General features: G+C 32.7%; 3 protein-coding genes across 5 annotated transcripts; 2 read left to right on the top strand and 1 right to left on the bottom strand.

Moving 5' to 3' along the window:
- The first annotated feature begins 2,051 nt into the window (after positions 1 to 2,051).
- Positions 2,052 to 3,417, top strand: LOC8266392 (NAC domain-containing protein 100). Its single transcript, XM_002534072.3, has 3 exons — positions 2,052 to 2,261; positions 2,376 to 2,629; positions 2,823 to 3,417. The coding sequence occupies exons 1-3, from the start codon at positions 2,114 to 2,116 to the stop codon at positions 3,174 to 3,176; spliced, it is 756 nt and encodes a 251-aa protein (XP_002534118.1). The 5' UTR covers positions 2,052 to 2,113; the 3' UTR covers positions 3,177 to 3,417.
- A 2,133-nt stretch (positions 3,418 to 5,550) lies between these two features.
- On the top strand, positions 5,551 to 11,626 carry LOC8266393 (endonuclease III homolog 1, chloroplastic). Of its 2 annotated transcripts, XM_015728351.3 has the most exons (11): positions 5,551 to 5,806; positions 5,944 to 6,056; positions 7,081 to 7,144; positions 7,551 to 7,619; positions 8,303 to 8,421; positions 9,271 to 9,337; positions 9,815 to 9,906; positions 10,035 to 10,172; positions 10,259 to 10,363; positions 10,932 to 11,018; positions 11,151 to 11,626. In XM_015728351.3, the coding sequence occupies exons 1-11, from the start codon at positions 5,659 to 5,661 to the stop codon at positions 11,292 to 11,294; spliced, it is 1,146 nt and encodes a 381-aa protein (XP_015583837.1). In that variant the 5' UTR covers positions 5,551 to 5,658; the 3' UTR covers positions 11,295 to 11,626. The 2 variants fall into 2 exon arrangements, with proteins under 2 accessions (XP_015583837.1, XP_015583838.1); XM_015728352.3 differs by lacking the exon at positions 7,551 to 7,619.
- Positions 11,627 to 12,046: 420 nt separating this feature from the next.
- Positions 12,047 to 14,693, bottom strand: LOC8266391 (protein farnesyltransferase/geranylgeranyltransferase type-1 subunit alpha). Of its 2 annotated transcripts, none has more exons than XM_048378079.1 (5): positions 14,330 to 14,693; positions 14,106 to 14,215; positions 13,168 to 13,324; positions 12,925 to 13,020; positions 12,047 to 12,658 (listed from the first exon to the last, which is right to left on the bottom strand). In XM_048378079.1, exons 1-5 carry the CDS (start codon positions 14,570 to 14,572, stop codon positions 12,227 to 12,229), a joined length of 1,038 nt encoding a protein of 345 aa, XP_048234036.1. In that variant the 5' UTR covers positions 14,573 to 14,693; the 3' UTR covers positions 12,047 to 12,226. The 2 variants fall into 2 exon arrangements, with proteins under 2 accessions (XP_048234036.1, XP_002534116.1); XM_002534070.4 differs by having other exon boundaries at positions 13,204 to 13,324; positions 14,330 to 14,691.
- Positions 14,694 to 17,769: the final 3,076 nt, after the last annotated feature.

The raw sequence follows: 17,769 nt of genomic DNA on the forward strand, positions 1-17,769 counted from the left end.
GTCATCAAAAGTAGATCTGAGTAGACGAATATGAGGGCTCTTCTTCCACCAAAGTGTTCATCTGGGTTGGTTTATGATAGACATGTCTTAGCACTTACTAGCATTCCCTGGAGATAACACGAGCCGTAACTTTCCTTAGTACTTCTTTTGTTCCTTGAGTTATAGTTCTAGTCAGCATTTTGAATTTGAGAAAGCCTAGCAATGATCGTTAATAAAGCCGGGGAAGATTACAATTGCAGCATTATGCCGCCGATTGATGAGTTGTCTAAAATACTAATGTTATTGAATAAAAATTCTCTAATTATACCTGTAAATAAATAAAAAAGAGTTGGATAGAATATTCAATTTTATCTCTAATATTCACTCGGACAATTAAATTAGTTTTTTAGCAATGAAAAAATAAAGAATTATAAATGTACTGATATCTTGAATTAACTAAAATATTTACTTGTGAGATTACTTTTATATACGTCTACTATTTCTACTCCAAATATTTCAACTCCTTTTTTATAATTATTTAATTATATAATATAGCTGAATTGAATCCCCACAAGATTAGGCTTTTCTTTTTCTTATAATTTTCATCGGTTTCATCAATTATATTCAAGTTTATATGTAACCTTATTATTTTTCTATAAATTTATTTAATTAGTAAATTATATTTCTGATTAAACAATAACTATAATTTTAAAAAATAGCATTTTAAATTTTTTTAATATTATATATTATATATATATTATAATTTTAATATTAAATTTTTTAATATATGTCACTATTTTTGACATATGTACTTATTTTTTATACATGAAAATTTAGTTTATATATATTTTTATTGATTAATAAATCACATTCCTAATTAATAATAATTCTAATTCTAAAAAAAATAGCATTTTAATTTTAATATTATATTCTAACAAACTGATTTTCTAATTAGACAATAACTATAACTTTTAAAAAATAATATTTTTAATAATATTTTTAATATCATATAAACTAATAAATTAATTTTTTAAGTATATAATAGTTTTTAATTCTAAAAATAGTGATATCAACTATATTTATAAAAATTAATTTATATAATACTAAAAATAAATGAATAAATATTTAAAAAAATTATTATTGCATTAATAAAATTTTAAAATGTTAATTTTTAATAAAAATTTAAAAATATATAATTTATTACCATACTTTAAAATATTATAATAATTATAGAATATTAAAAATTATATTAAATTTAAAAAATAGTCGTATAATGCATGAGTACATAACTAGTTATATTAACAAATAAATCAGTTTGCTAATTAGACAAAAATTCTAATTCCAATAGATAATATTTTAAATTATATCTTTAATATTTTTATTAATTAATTAATAAGTTAGTTTTCTAATTATACAATCATTTTTAATTCTAAAAGATATAGTAATACTAAATTAAATTTACTGTATTAATTTATATAATAAAAAATTAATTAATAAATATTTTTAAAATAATCTTTATATAATTACACTAATAAAAATATCCAAACCAATAGTCTTAAAATATTGAAAAATTTACTAAAAACATTTAATTAATTTATTACTTTTAAAATATTATAAATAATTATAAACTAAAAATTTTATTAAATAATGTCTATAAACTAAACATCATAAAAAAAAGCCTAACTTTTAATAAAATAATCAACCTGTAACCTAATTAAATAACATATAAAAGAAAAAATAACTTTAGAATTATAAGTCATTATTTATTATACTCTCTTACAAGTATAATAAATGTAATTCTGAGGTTAGTTATACTCCAATTATTATATTTTATTACACTTCTTCATGGCTTCTAGCTGAATTATAATTCATGGCTTTTAGATTGAAGTTTAAATTTAAGATATCACAGTTGTAGGGACTCTGACATCAGCATGTACGTCCATGGAGATCGCTTGTTTGCTAGTTATAGTTTAAAAACATTGCTTCTTGTCTTCTAGTTGAGCGACAGTTAGCCAGTCTGCTATATAAATGGAAGCATGAAGAGCGGCTGTCTTTGGTAGACTCATTACCATTTGTTTTGTCTCGTAAGTAAGAGATAGAAAGAAAGAGAGAGCAGTTTGGCTTTGTTTTGAAGATGGCTTCACATGTTCATGGGTTCAGGTTTAATCCCACTGATGAAGAGCTCATCAAGATTTTAGACAGAAAAGCTTCTGAGCAAGAAATGCCTCTGGAATTCATTGTCCACACCAATCTCTACGACCAGGAACCCCAACACCTTGAATGTACGTTGTTGCAGATGCTTGCTTTCTTTCTTTCTTTCTCTCTTTTCATTCTTCTGATGGTTTGATTGTGTCTAACCTGATATGCTAATGCATTATTATTATAAATTGTTATAGGGAATGACAATCCGAGTTTAGGGAATAATGAGAGATACTACTGTTGCAAGAGGGAAAATGATTCAAGAGAAGTAGCAGGAAGAGGATGGTGGAAAGCTACGAGCCATGTCAAGAAAATTTATGTTAATGTAGTTCTTGTTGGCTGCAAAAGGCCTTTAACATTTCATAGGTACAGGGACAATGATAGAAACCGCAAGAATGCCATCAAGACCAATTGGATAATGCATGAGTATAGCCTTGAATCAAAAATAACGGTTTGTGCCATGACCATTTCTTTTTTGTTTTCGTTTGAGTTAAAAGATTCTATATAAGTCAGATATATGAACTAGACAACAGCTTTATAATGTGTTGGAGCCTAAATTTATTGTCTTGGTGTCAGAGTCTTTCTGTTCCAGCCTTGTAGTGTTCTTTTAGCCAGTTTGTTTTTAATTGCTATACATTCATCAGGAATGGAGACTTTGCAAGATCATACACAAGGGGAAGCCAAGCATACATGAGGAGATGGAGAATATCAGGCAACATTTTGAAGCAGCAGGCAGTTCAGTGGACAGTCAATTGGGTTCTGAAAGAGAGAGAGCGCAGCAAGAATGCTCCCCTGCTTTACCTGCAGTAAATTCAACAATGCCAAGTTACAGCCAGTACTACTGGCACCTGCAGCAGTTCCCACAAAGCCCATATCGTATTCCTTACCATCAAAACTTGGAGAGTACTGGTTACTATTTCAATGAGCAGCAAGGGCTGTCATTAGAGCCCAGCAGTGAGGAACAATTTGGTGGCAGCCTTTGGCCTTGGCAAAATTAGACTGTCTTGTCACATAACTTCCTTTTTTATTTTTGTTTTCGATATGGAATCTGTGCAAATAAATTTAAGCATCCCTTTTGAACTACGGACCTCCAACACATAGTAGGATTCGTTGTGTTAGTTTGGTTCGTATTAGTTCTATATTTGCGATGTCTAGTAAATGGTTATGACATGTGTGATCTCACTTGTTATTCCTCTTCTTCCTTAATATAGTTACCACCAGCAATCTTGTTGTGCATTATACAATGTTTATCTTGCAAACTTCTTCTCAAGTTCCTAGCATGAAAAAGACCTTCAAACAATATATATATATATATAAGCAAGACCAAAAAAGAAAAGATTGTGTTTAAAAATTATATATGTAGTAATTTTACTCAAAAATTAAAAAATCGATCAGGCTAGTAATTCAGTCAGTTTTTGAACAGTTGAATCATTGACCGGATTCATCACCAACACAATTTTTAAAATAATATTCTTGGCTGAACGCGTAGAGAAAAAGAAATAGAAATGTGATTATGTCTTCATATTTTTGTTTTTCTATTACAGGGTCAAGCCTAAAATATTCTTGTCACAAATAATGTCTAAGATTAGGAAAGGAATGTTACATCAACCCAAGACACCAAAATAGAGGTCATTAACAGATGTTAAAGAATTTCCTCATTTTTCTTGATACAGAGTCTTTCTAATGGTGAGGCAGACATTATTTCTTTTGGCAGCTTAGCCTATCATATTAGCTATCGACTTCGAGAGTGAGGGTTCTAGCCGGGGGAAGGTTTGCCTGCAATTGATGGCAGAGACCAGTGACCCTCTTCTTGTTCCTCGCCCTCTCCGGAAAGCCTGCAATTCTATATACTGAGGGATTCCTCAAAACAGAGAATAGACTGGCCAAATATTTACTTTGATTTTCAATCTCAGACATAACTTTAAATTAAATTAAGAGAAGGAGAAGTGGGAAATAATAGACTTTTTGACAGTGCAGAAGAACCTAATGAAAGTCCGAATCTCTTTTGGACGGAAATATGAAAATTATAATTTCTTTTTAAGGCTTATTTAAACGAATTCACACTCCATCTATTGATTTATCTTTTTTATTTTCCCTTATTTTTGACATTTTTTATATATTTAATATATATTATTTACTGTATATTTTAAAAATTATCTTATATTTTTATATTTTTTAATTAGAGATAATTTAAGTTTAATATTTTTTAATTATATTAATTTAAAGTGTACAAATTTAATATTTTCATATAAACAATATATCCCAGTAGCATTTTTTTTTTTGAGAAACTCTATTTTTATTATTCTTATTATGATTTATACAAATTATAATTGATCGGTCCAAATTATGTATAGATATTTAAAGATATTTTAAAGTTTTAATGATATATTTCTATATATATAAAACGGTGAAAATATATGTTTTGACCTCACTTAAACTTAATTGTCTATTTTCAGAAATATTAATAAAAAAAAGAAGATATGGAGCTAAAAGAAGCTTAATTGGACACGTTCGTGTCAATGCCTAAAATTAAGATGCATAGACTGTTAATTACAGGGCCGAAAGAATATTTTAGTAATTTTGTATAATTATTCAAATGGACTGTGCTTCTCTGATTCTCTCTTCACACTGGAAATGCTAGCTCTCCGGCAAGCCATCCTTTGGGCTATTAGCAAGGGGTGGCGAAAGGTATTATTCGAAGGTGGTCAATGGAGTCTCATCTCCTCCAGCAGACTCGGCTTTCTTGCTTGTTGCCTAGTTGACAGACTTTCCAGGCCTACTAGGATGGGATAGGGGTGGATTCAACTAGAGCACCATCTCTCAACCTCTGATATCACTAAATTAATAGCTTTCTTTGATAAAGTTTTATTCTGAGACCTTAACTCCGCAGCCCACAGTGTTATTAAGAAGGTTCTCACTCATTAACTATCGTTGCTGCGGTGGTCTTTTCTTATCAATATATTTTACTACCTGCTGGTTAAAAATAAAATAAAATAAAAAAGCACCTATCTCTTTGAGTATAAAAGTGTTAAAACCACAAAATAGTTTTTTTTTTTTTCAACTTTATCTCTTTTTCTTTTTATTTCTCTAACAAGATTTAAACTCTCTGCCTAAACTCACTTAATTAACTATGTTGAGAGGGATACTCTGCTCCCAATGATTCATGAAGATTTCTATTTGCCACTTGATAACTAATTGTTAATTTTCTCTTGTTAATTGAGCTGTAAAATTTAACGACTCAATTGCTGCCACCTAAATCATTTATTATCACTGAGTCGCACAACTGCATTAAAATCTATGTATAGTATATAATATATTAACAGAGTTTTAAGAAATTCAAAGTACATCATTAGTTAAGAATTCTTGAAAAAAGAAAAGAAAGGAAATAATATTTTAGCATTATCCTAAATCCGAAAACAAATATTTAAAACAATTTTTTGATTGCAGTTTCAGGCTGTCCCTCCAATAAACACAACCCAAATGAATGGTGCCATCCTCCTAAAAAGTCCTTTCCTTTCTAAAGCCTTTAGGCGACTGCAATATAACAAAATGCCAATTACCAGATTCTCTTCCAAATCCCTCCAATCCAAAACAGAGATTCAGATTCTCTCTTCAGACCCAATTCCAGGTTAGACATAAACAATAACCTTAAACTCCTCGCACATCCTTTTCTTTTTTGTTCTTCTTTTTTTTTTTTTTTGTACAGTCCTGTCACAAATTTATGGTACCATACTTAAAAGATTTCATTTTTATTGCAAATTTCAGGTTCTAATGAAGCCACTGAGCCAGCAAGTCGGGTTTATGTGAGGAAAAAGAGAGCTAAAAGGACTCTGGAAGTTGCAGAGAAAGAGCTTAAAGTAGAAACTAAGGAAGTGAAAGTACAGTCTTTCTTTCCCCTTCTTTAATGGTTTCTATATGGTTGTGCGTCGTTGCAATTTTACTTTCTTTTTCTTTTCTAGTTTAATAATCCAATGAAATTATGGTTATGGGTTTTCTTTTATTCATAAAATAGAGTATAAATAAAATGCGAAATAGAGTTTTTTTTTTTTTGGGAAATCCCCTTCAATTATTGTCTGTTTTGAATGCTTATTAAGTACTGCTTAATGTTGAACAAATTTTAATTGTGTTGCATCATTTGAGCCTAACGTTGGGTTTTTGTCGTTGAACTGACCTCTTCTTGAATCATATGGGAAAGAGAAAGTTGTCATAAATGTTTCCCTTTTGCAACAATATGATTTTCATATTTCTCAGTGGCAAAGAGAATGCCTTTAGTTCACCTTGTCTGGATTGAAATCACTCGTGTGATTTGTTTTGTTCCACTTGTTGCTTCATTAGTTACATGGATGCATGCTTGAGAGTGTAATATGAATCTCTAGCTGTTGCAGGCATTGCAAATTCAAATAGAAATATCATGGCAAATGTAGAAAAAGCTAAGATTGGTGAAGAATTGATTGTGACCCATAATCCAGTGAAAAAAATGACTATGTAGAGGAAAAATATTGTACCTTAACCACTTTAGATTTTCTAATTATTCTAATTAGTTGTTCATCTATATATCGAACTTTTTTTAAAATAAATAACTTTTCTTTGTCTTCGGTGATGCATTTTTCTATATGAGAAATTATTCCAGTTGTTTGCGCTCATGATATATTCAATTATAGACTAAATGTATGTTCCTACATCTTCGATGCTATATGCTCTGAGGCTCTTTATATTTCTTCCTAAATTACCCTAATACTGAATGACCAATGTATGAAACGCTATAGTATTTCAACAAAATGCTCATTGCTTTTAGTTTTCCTTGCTAAAAGAATAAAATAGTCAAATCTGGATAATATGAACTCATTACATTCTTCTTTTTGGTACCTTTTTATGGGCAGCTAATTGCCTTCTTCCATGCAGCAATCTGCCCTACCAGACATAGAAGATTTTTCATTTAAAGGGACAAATGGATCTGCCTACTTAAGTAAGCACCCTCTTCGGCAATGTTATTTTTGCATGTATGACTCCAGATTTGTCAAGTCCTTTTTGACACTTGGCCGTACTTAGTACAGGCACTGTTATTTGTTTTTAATAAAATATTTGTCATAGAAATGCTGAGGCTCAATTAATAGAAGGTGAACTTTTATCCATTATGGTTAACCTACTAAAGAAAACTACATATTAAGGAAGGATCATTAAGATGCCTAATAATGAGACACATTAAATTTATGTATTATTAATGCAATGCCTTTACTCGTATGTGGACCGTATTTTTGGGGTAGATAAAGAATACTTATCTTCTTTACTTCTTATTCAAGCTGCATTTGTTATACCATTGGGCTAAGCTTGGATTTAGAACCCTGATTTTTCTCATGCAAATGGTTCTGCAGGGAAGTCAAAACCCAGTAGAGATGTTCTTCCTGTTGACAATGAAGTTGCTTGTACTATTAGGCCATCAGGTATACAGAAGTGTATGGACTCAAATTGGATAAACTTAAGAAAAAACTAATGGTTTAACTAAATTGTTATAACTGGAGCTCACAACTAATTGCAGCCGAGTCTCGTCTTAGCTAGGCATGAGGTGGTACATATGATTCGGGATGTAGGATTTATGCATGTTACTTTGTGGGGTAACTAAATTATTTTCTTTTATTTTTAAGATGGACCAGATTGAAAATATGTTGTCTGCCTCAAAATATATATTAACCAGATTTGTCTTCTTTTATTATAGAAGTTCTCTTGTCAGACTTTATATCTACATCTCTCCGTGGTTCTTTGCATATTAGTATACTATATATACATTTTATTGGCAATCAAATGCAATTTTTTCTAAATGGATGTAGTAGTAATTCAATGATAGCACATAGTTAAAGTAGGTGTTTCCGTGCACAAACACCATTATATATATATATATATATATATATATATATTATATTCTGTTGCCTTTGCTATTGATATAACCAATACATGCCTTGGATTTTATGACATTGTGAGTTACCAAGTGGAGTATGTTCTATGTTACACACAGATCTGATCCAAAGAGGAGGCAAGATGAAACGTTTTTGTTGTTGGATAACTAGAGAAATAATTTCTGTTTTATCATGGTGCTTGTTTTTTGAGTTGGGCGTTTTATTTGATATAGATGAACCCCCTGCCAATTGGGAGATAGTCCTTGAAGGGATTCGCAAAATGAGGTCTTCAGAAGATGCACCTGTAGATACAATGGGATGCGAGAAAGCTGGAAGTTTTCTTCCTTCAAAGGTATTATCATCTACAATTTAGCATAGTGAAAGCAGAACAGGGAGACATTAGGTGTTTTCTTTTTCTTCATTCTTCTTTGATAAATAATTTGCCATCCTTTCCCTTTATAAAAGTCTCTTAGGTTACAGCTTCTTCTATGTTTATATAGTTATAGCATAAAGTTGTTTGTACATTTATAAGTCCCTTTTTGCTGCAATAGACTTTAAACTCTTCATTATATGGGGTTACTGATTGCATCTTAGCTTAGAAGCATTTAAAAACCTTGCTAATTCAGTAATAGGGTACATACATGAACTGTCTTGATGAGTGCCTAGATCTACTGAACTTCTAGAAGTACATTTGCCGAGGGAGGTCTTATAGTCTTGGTTTATTCTTGCTGTTGAGACGCCTCCAAGGTTGCAGCACTTGCATAATTATTCTGGATGATTTTCCTTATTCAGAAAATCTCCTCATTTGCAGGCTTGCATTATAATGTGTTTGGATTTGGCATATACCTTCCATAATCATCTGAAGGTCATCTGGAAATAACATAGTGGCTGTGATCATTTGAGGACATAAAAATTAATCTAGTTTGATTTAGGATATGTAATAGGAAATATTTCTTCTATTTTGATTGATTAGTAGACTGAAATTTTTTTTTTAAATGGCAATTTTCGCAATTATCATCATTTAACTTGACTTGGATGATTTGAAACATGAATATCGCAATTATCAGTTTCTTGACTTATTATGAAGCTCCGGTGCTTTTTCCCTTTTTTGTTTCTACTGAATTTATAATGTCTAAACTTGGTATGACTTAATATTCTAATCCTTACATCAAACTTTTTTTTTGTTCCCCTCTTTATTTAGGAAAGAAGATTTGCTGTCTTAGTGTCTTCACTTATGTCAAGCCAAACCAAGGATCATGTAACGCATGGCAAGTTCTTACTGATAAGATCTTATTACAAAAATGTTTATTATACAAACTACAAAACGTTATGTTGCTATATGGAATTTTTATCAGAAGAGTATTTCAAGTTGAAGTTACGATATGTGCTGTGGCAGCAAGATAATTATGTGTATATGGTTACTATCAGTATGTGCTATAAATAAAACTTATAAAACAGTAAGATTTATGGGACAAGCTGTGACAGGGAACACAGAAATGAAACAAAAAGCTAAATAAACTGATTGTAGAGAACCGAGATCACATACCTGATTAGCTAGCTGACAGGCAGATAATGTTCACTTTATTCTTCTCGTAAGGAATTTGAGATTAAATATTGAGCTCATAACGAAAGCTTGTTTGTCTATGGATGGAGTGAAGATTTGTTTGCATGTAGTTGCATGTCTTGGTCCTTTTCTTTTTGGTTTATTACCCCTCTTATTCAGAAAAGGTCCTCTTGGAGTGCAGGAGCAGTTCAGCGTCTTCATCAAAATAGTCTACTTACTGCCGATGCCATTGACAAAGCTGATGAAACAACAATCAAGGACTTGATTTACCCAGTAAGTTTTCTCAGGACACATCAATAAATGAAAAACCGTATACATTCGGCATCCTAATAAATTTAACCATCAGAGGCTTTTCTTGCTTGTCATATGTGCATTTTAAACTTCTATTGTTATTCTTTTAGGTTGGGTTTTATACAAGAAAAGCAAGTAATTTGAAGAAAATTGCTAAAATTTGTCTCATGAAGTATGACGGAGATATACCTAGGTCTTTGGAGGACTTGCTATCACTTCCTGGAATAGGTCCTAAGATGGCGCATTTGGTAGGCCCTAATTGCATTGCTTATTATTAATTGTTATCAGATTGTTGGCTATTTATTTTAAAGTACTTCGGCCTGTGCTTCTTTAGGTCATGAATGTTGCCTGGGATGATGTTCAAGGGATATGTGTAGATACCCATGTGCACCGCATTTGCAATCGGCTTGGATGGGTGTCTCGGCCAGGTACAGAGCAGGTAAGACCCCTTGCAATATTTGATATGGCATTCCATCAGAAACTAATATAGTTTTTGCCATTTTTCTTTTCTTCAAGTTGATAGTTTTTGAAATATTCAAATCCTTACTTTATCTTCTCCTTTTATATGCTGTAAAATATGCAGTTTTAAAATGATAACTATAAAAGTAAAAGACGGTATAAATGTTGCATGATTTGATTATACGATCAAGCTAAGGTGGTGATAGGAAATCGGTGACCTCGTAACGTGTATGAACATATTGATAATTTATCCACCATTTCTGACCTATACAAATCATATGAAAGGAATTTTCATTGAAATACTTTTTCCTAGAGCTATTGTCATCTTACCTGTGAAATATAAAAATAGACGATAAGTATCTTATGCTGTGATACGAAATGAGTTAAATTAATATTTGATCGAGGAATGTATTTTATAAAAATATGTTGATCGGAAAACCTAACTATCTGTGTTCTGGGACTGAGTGATTCAAATTTTCTATCATTTTTTTTTCTGTGATTGTGTTTAATAAGGGGCCTTACATCAGTTTGCTTGTTTTCTTTGGCAGAAGAAAACTTCAAATCCTGAGGAAACAAGAGTGGCTTTACAACTTTGGCTTCCAAAGGAAGAATGGGTCCCAATAAACCCTCTTCTGGTATGTGTTAGCTCATATATCCAAGCATGAAGACACATAACATTACTCTATCAATAAATGCAGTTTTGCAAAGCTGTAATACAAATAAATATGCATGTAACTTAAGGTCCTACGTTGCTTGCGAATAAACAGGTTGGATTTGGGCAGACTATTTGTACTCCACTCAGGCCTCGCTGTGGAATGTGCAGCATAACTGAGTTCTGCCCATCTGCATTTAAGGAGACCTCAAGTCCGGCATCCAAGATGAAGAAGTCTGGTTTGAGCAGGAAGCGATAAATGGACATTAATTTCTGGGAAGGAACTTGGTTTGGTACTCATTTAATCCTTTGGTTTTTGTCGCGTATTAACTTTAATGGCAAATACAGTATAGTTTATGGTGTTTCACCCCAAAATCTGTATCGTAGATTATTTATTCAGCATTAAAGACAAGATGACTTCCCTGAAAGAAGCAGTGGTTATGGAATTTTTCATTTTGGTAAATATGGCAATTTCTTCCTTCTTTGAAGGGCTGCCTTGTACATGTCAAATTAGGTTTTGTAGGGTGTAACTGAACAAAAACTATCAAGTGATGGTGATAGTATAAAATAGCAACTTTTTTTTTCCTTCCATTTTTCGAAAATTAAATAGAATTTCCTGATGATAGCTACACATGGAAGTTATTCATATATTTATATTATGTTGCTACCAGAAATTCTGCACTTCCTCGCAGCCATTAGCAGCCAATTTTTCATTTGAAACTATTGCTTTGCTTGTATGCATCTGGAGTTTTATTTCTGTCATATTTCCATGGAAAAAACTTCTACTGTTAGTACAAATCTTTTAGAAGCTGGTAGATTCCATTGCACTGATGACAAATACATGACACTGCTTCATAAAATTAGCACAGATTTAATAACAAATTCATGCTTATTCAACCTGCATTACTGACTATCAAATCAAATTCATAAAAGAAAACATTGATACTAGCATTAGGTATATCTCAATATCCAAATATAACAAATAAATAAATAATAAAAGCGAAAACAACATTGATATCGGTATGGAGGTTTACTCAATCTCAAAATATCATGTTCTACAGTGAATTTGACAGGACTGAATGCAGATCCTTAACAAAGAGAAACTAAATTGGGGTTTCATACTAATACAAATTACAGGAATTATGTGTTAGAAACCATTCAGCCACAGATAATGCTCAATTGAGTAATCAATTAGGCCAACACAGGCAGCTTACTCTTTCGCCAGATCCAATAGTTAGCTCTCATTGGATCCACATGCTCCAACAGAGAACATACAGCCTTTGCCAAGTCTGGTTCTGGTGGATCACAGTTTGATGTCCTCAATGCATCAACTGAGTCTCTTATCTCTTGGTTTGCTTGAAAACCATGGCAGAGGAGATCCAAAAGCATGCTAAGAGCAAATATATGGTTGGTTTTGGCACTCAAAACCTTGAGGCATACAGAAGAGACTTGAGGATCATTAATCCAAGATTGCGTGTCACCTTGGTAAAGGCCTCGAAGATATCGCCATGGGCTCTCATTCTCAGGGTTAGCTAAAATGGCCTCAACTGTGAACTTCATTTCAGACTCTCTCACGGCCTTCAGGCCTCCCAATAAGGGAGATCTAGTTATAATAAAATATCTCTGTTACAAGACCCAGAAAATTAAACACAAATTTCTTAGCCCAAAATGGAAATGAAAAGATATATTTGATGTAGGGTGCAGGAAATGCATAATAGCTGCAGTGTGCATGTACTGGGAATCATTCCTTAGACATTTGTTGAATGCAAAAGGAAAAAGTAATAAGTTAAATATGTGGCATACAAAATTAAGATGTAACAAGAACATATTATTGTTGTATTTCTGCAATTAATATATAAAAAGTATTTCCTAAAATGTCTTATTCTTACCTGATTCCAAGCAGAGTTGTTAAAAACATCATGCTCAAGGAGCTGCCGACAATAATCAAGTTCATCTTCCCATCCTCCCAGAGCCTGCAGTACCCACTGCACAAAGAGAGAGGAATTGCAAAAACTCATTCTAACACTTTAACACCTGATTAAAAGAAAGCAAAGAAGCAAAGAATAAAGAAACGAAAAAGAATAAAGAAACGAAATTCTGAAAGTTTCAGATAGAAGAGAATAGTGGCATGCATTCCACATATAGGGGATAATAGAGGAAGAACAAACTTGTCGGTGGGACCAGGCATGATAATTTTTAGCATCAAGGGAAAGAATCTTCCTGGTAAACTGAAGTTCCTTAGCTGCAGCATCAGTCCCTAATTTCTCAGCAACCCACCGCCTATGATGCCTACAAAACATCTAGCATTAGGATCAACATTCAGTACCGGTATATTAATGATTAAAACTAGAACAAGCTTAAGAGTTGACTAAACTAAATCAAAGCTTCATTTGGCTTTTAAAAATGGCATGGGTTAGAGAAAAAGGAACAACATGAGATCAAAATGTTCCAGTGGATATTTACCTACAAAAGTAAATATGAATCACCATTCCATCAGCTACCAATTAAACGAGTAGACTTTAGGGAAAAAAATATTATTCTTACATACTTAAACAGAAGAATGGTAGTAAACTTAATGTTTAGGCCACCGATTCTAAGTCCATATTTCACAAAAGCCATCTAACTCACCGGAAAGCTCACACACACATCAACCATCACTAAGTAACCTTACCATTTGTGCTCAAGAACCTCCGCAAAAGAAACACACACATAGAACTATCTAAAGCACAACAATAAGTTAGGAAGTAGCTAAAATTTGCTCCCATTTTTGTCAAACAAACATTGAACTCTAGTAAAAAGCAATGAAAGGACGCATATAGAAAAATTAATGAAAACAACTCTCATGCCAAATAGGCATCATCTTTGAATATCATACTCAAGTTTATGATAGTAGTTTCAAATCCTAAAAGGAGTTCTTAAATAAAACAAACAAAAAGGAGCTACCTTGATCAATAATTCACCAGCCAACTGCATAAAATATTCAATTTTTACTTTATCTATAATAATAAAAAATTGACTTCTTAACAGTCAACATAGCAAACTAATAATTGTAAAAGCATAATCTCCTCACCATATCTGATAATTTTTGGTATTTTTCTTAGCAACTCGTTCAATATAATCAAGCTCTTCATACAACTCCGCATTCAATGCCTCAAGCACTAACCGCCTGAAATGCCAAACCTATTCACAAATAAACATAGAAAAAAATCAATCCAATTCTGTTCAGTTTAGTAGTTGAATATGTAAAGGAAAAAAAAAAGAACAAATAGAAAACCAAAAGGGTAAGTAAGTTACAGTGTAATTTCCGGGATTAAGGAGGATAACCAAGTGGGTAAGTTGGAGAGCTCGTGGGGATCGCTCATCAGAGAGATAAATAGCTCGAAAGTAGTTCATTGTCTCTTCAAACTCAGGCTTGTATGCGATGGGAACAACTGGGTTTGGACCATCGTCTTGCTGTACTGGAATTACATCTGACCACTCCGGTCTCTGGCTCAGTGGCACCGTCTCTTCCGGCCGCAAGTCGTCATCGGAGTCCATCTCTTTGCTCTACTCTGGATCAGCAAGATTGAGCTATATTCGAGTGTGTATTCATTAGTATAAGCTATAAATATGAAAGTAGAATGGGGATTTAAGTTTCTTTTCTTTTCTTTTCTTTTTTCTGAAAGGATGTTAAAAGGAAACACTTGTAATTCACAAAAACATAAATAATTTTTCTATTTTATTAAAATTCATTCAATCAAAATTGTACAATTTTTATTAGCAAATTGGAGAAACAACACTTACTTTGATTTGTTGATTAAAACTTTAAAAATAAAGATCAGATTCATATTTTTATTCATAAGATTTATTTTTAAAACAAGTCAAATTTAAACAAGAGTATAATTATTTATATTCTAGTGGTTTTAGCATTAATAAGATGTATTTAACATATTTATTTATTTATTCTTAGCATATAAAATTTAAGTTGTTATATAATTTTATATTCTTTATACATCAATTTACATTGTTTGTGAAATAGTATTTTATTATATTATTTCTAATTATATATATTAAAACTTTATATTATATGAATTACTTACTTTGTTTTTTATTATATTAAAATTTGAGTATAGTAATTCTATATATTAATTAATAAATTAAAACGAGAAGAGGAGGTTGTCTAGAAAATTATTTTGGTTTAGGTTAAAATGAATTTAGAACCTTTCTTCTGTAGATCTTCTTCTTTCTCAAATTCTTCTGCCTCTGAATCATCGAGGTACAAAGGTCTAGTAAATAGTGAAGAAATCACTATTGAAGATTTTTCAAAGCATATTGACGATTGGGAAATACCCAAAGTCCAAAAGAAACAAATTTATAAGTTTTCAAAGTTTCCTCTCTTCAAAACTGATTTTACAATCAAGACTGAAGAAAGAGATATCCAAATTTCAAAGCCTTTTGAAGAGATTTATCTCTTAAATCCAAAGACCCTCAAAAAGCATATGGAAAAGGATTATAAGTATATCCACATAGGTCTAGTCCAGGTAGGTAATAAGCCCCTTACCAGAGAAGGTCTAGATACTTCCATATTAGCCGTCCTTAGGGATGCTAGGTTTACAAATTTCTATGATTCCCTGTTAGGTACTGTTGAGTCGAGCCTCAATAAAGGACCTATTTCTTTCAATTGTTTTCCAAATATCACGATTTCTTTAAACGATAAAAATGTTTTAAAGAGCATCGTTCTTCAAATCAAAACTCACAATTACAAAATTCTTGAAGGATCTATTCCGATAGCATTAATTTTTAAAATTCATTACAAAGCTATGATTTCTGCCTTTGGTTCCAAACACAAGCTTCACTCACCAAAAGGAGAAACACTGTTCCTACAAACAGATCTATCCAAATCCCACGCAACTATTCCAAAAACCATTCAATGGAAAGACATTACACTTCCAGAAGAATGGATCCTTGAAGGTGCAACCCAATCTACTTCTCCAAAGCAAACAGAACCAAACACAAACCTTAAACACATAGCCCAATATCCAGATGGAAAGGTAAAGATCACATTCAACAGAAAGTCAACTTCCTCTAGATTTTCTGATGATGGTTCTTCAACCTCGACCATAGATATTGGAAGGGTATCCAAAATAACTTCTGTTATCTATGCTCCTTACAAAGAACCAATTCCATCTCAAACTCAACCCAGATTTTCAACATCTGATGTTCCAAATACACTTGAATGTTGATTACCAAAGCAATATCCCGGACCGGTTTACAGCGATCCAAAGAAAGATAACGAAGATATGGAGATAACCTCTACCCCATCTTCACCATCACCATCAGCCATAACCCAAAACCTTGAAGCAGAGATCAACATGATTTCAAAAGAGTTTGAAATTGACAAAAGACTCTTGCATGAAGATTTCTATTCAAAGAAAAACCATCTTAAAAACTTTGGTTTTTAAGAATTTTTAAAAGAAAAAGATAGTATTCAGGAAAAATACTATCAATTTTGCATTCAAAACAAAGCCCAAATCAAATTTTTTGATTGGTTTCAAATTTACTGCAAAGAAAATGGCATCCTTTATCCCTTTAAGGATAAGTCCATTAGTCTTGTCACAGTAAGGAACAAAGCCCCTGAGTGGAAGGTAGGAGAAAACCTAACTGTCCAGTCTGAACATCCTCCCCTTAGGAAGATAACCATTCCTTATGGAGAGAGTGAGATAGAGGCAACACCTTACAAACTGGTAGGCGAAGACCTTGAAAAGAATGTCAAGAATATTGTTCAACAGAACAATTATTCGAACACCTGCACAAACACTATAGGAAAGCAACTGGTTAGAATAGAAAACCAGATTCAAAGGCCCCCTGTAGTGGTGACATCTCCAATCCCCAGTACTAGTCAACCAAAAGAGTCGAACCAGTCAGAGAAGCTTAAAAACCCAGTTTTTAAGCCATATCAGCTTACAAAGCCAAGCCAAGACCATTTCCAAAAGCAAACTGAGTTTGCCAAAGCGATCAGGAGAACAAATTTAAGTAGATTAGCAACCTCTGAGTCATCCAAAAACCTAGTACTAGATACTCCTCAAAGCAGTAGGAATATCAGTGCTATAGGACAAGCCCAAAGCGATGAGTCTAACGATTCAGAGCTTGAAAGGCCCATTCCAAAACCCTTCAATATCAACAGATTGGGAATCCAAGCCCCTAGATTGACCTGGAATACTCCTAGGAGTACTGCTCCAGATCTAGGAATTGAGAACAGGAACAACATCCTAACCCGATCTAGATTCAATGCCTCCTCCGTCTATGAATGGAATATAGATGGAATGTCCGAGTACAACATCCTTGGTCTCTTGCAACAGGATGACCATGGCGTACCAATGCCTACAAAACCCAAAGTGGTACCTTCGATAGAGCCATTCTTTGAGCTCCCCGATACTGGATTTTCCGGCCAATTAAAAGGATGGTGGGATTATCATCTCACTCAAGCACAAAGAACTCCAAATCCTAGGTGCTATCCAAACCACGGTGAAGGAACTCCCATTCTAGATGAAATAGGAAATCTGATTGAGAATGCAGTGTCAACTCTAATCCTCACTATTTCCCTTCATTTCATAGGAGACCCTTCTCTGCTCAAAGACAAAAATGTCGAGCTCCTTAGCAACCTTACCTGTAAGAAGCTTAGCAATTTCCAAAGTTACAAAGACACTTTCCTAACCAGAGTCATGCTTAGGGAAGATTCTAGCCAACCTTTCTGG

Source organism: Ricinus communis, chromosome 8 (genome assembly GCF_019578655.1).
Source record: "Ricinus communis isolate WT05 ecotype wild-type chromosome 8, ASM1957865v1, whole genome shotgun sequence".
In the NCBI taxonomy this organism is placed as follows: domain Eukaryota; kingdom Viridiplantae; phylum Streptophyta; class Magnoliopsida; order Malpighiales; family Euphorbiaceae; genus Ricinus; species Ricinus communis.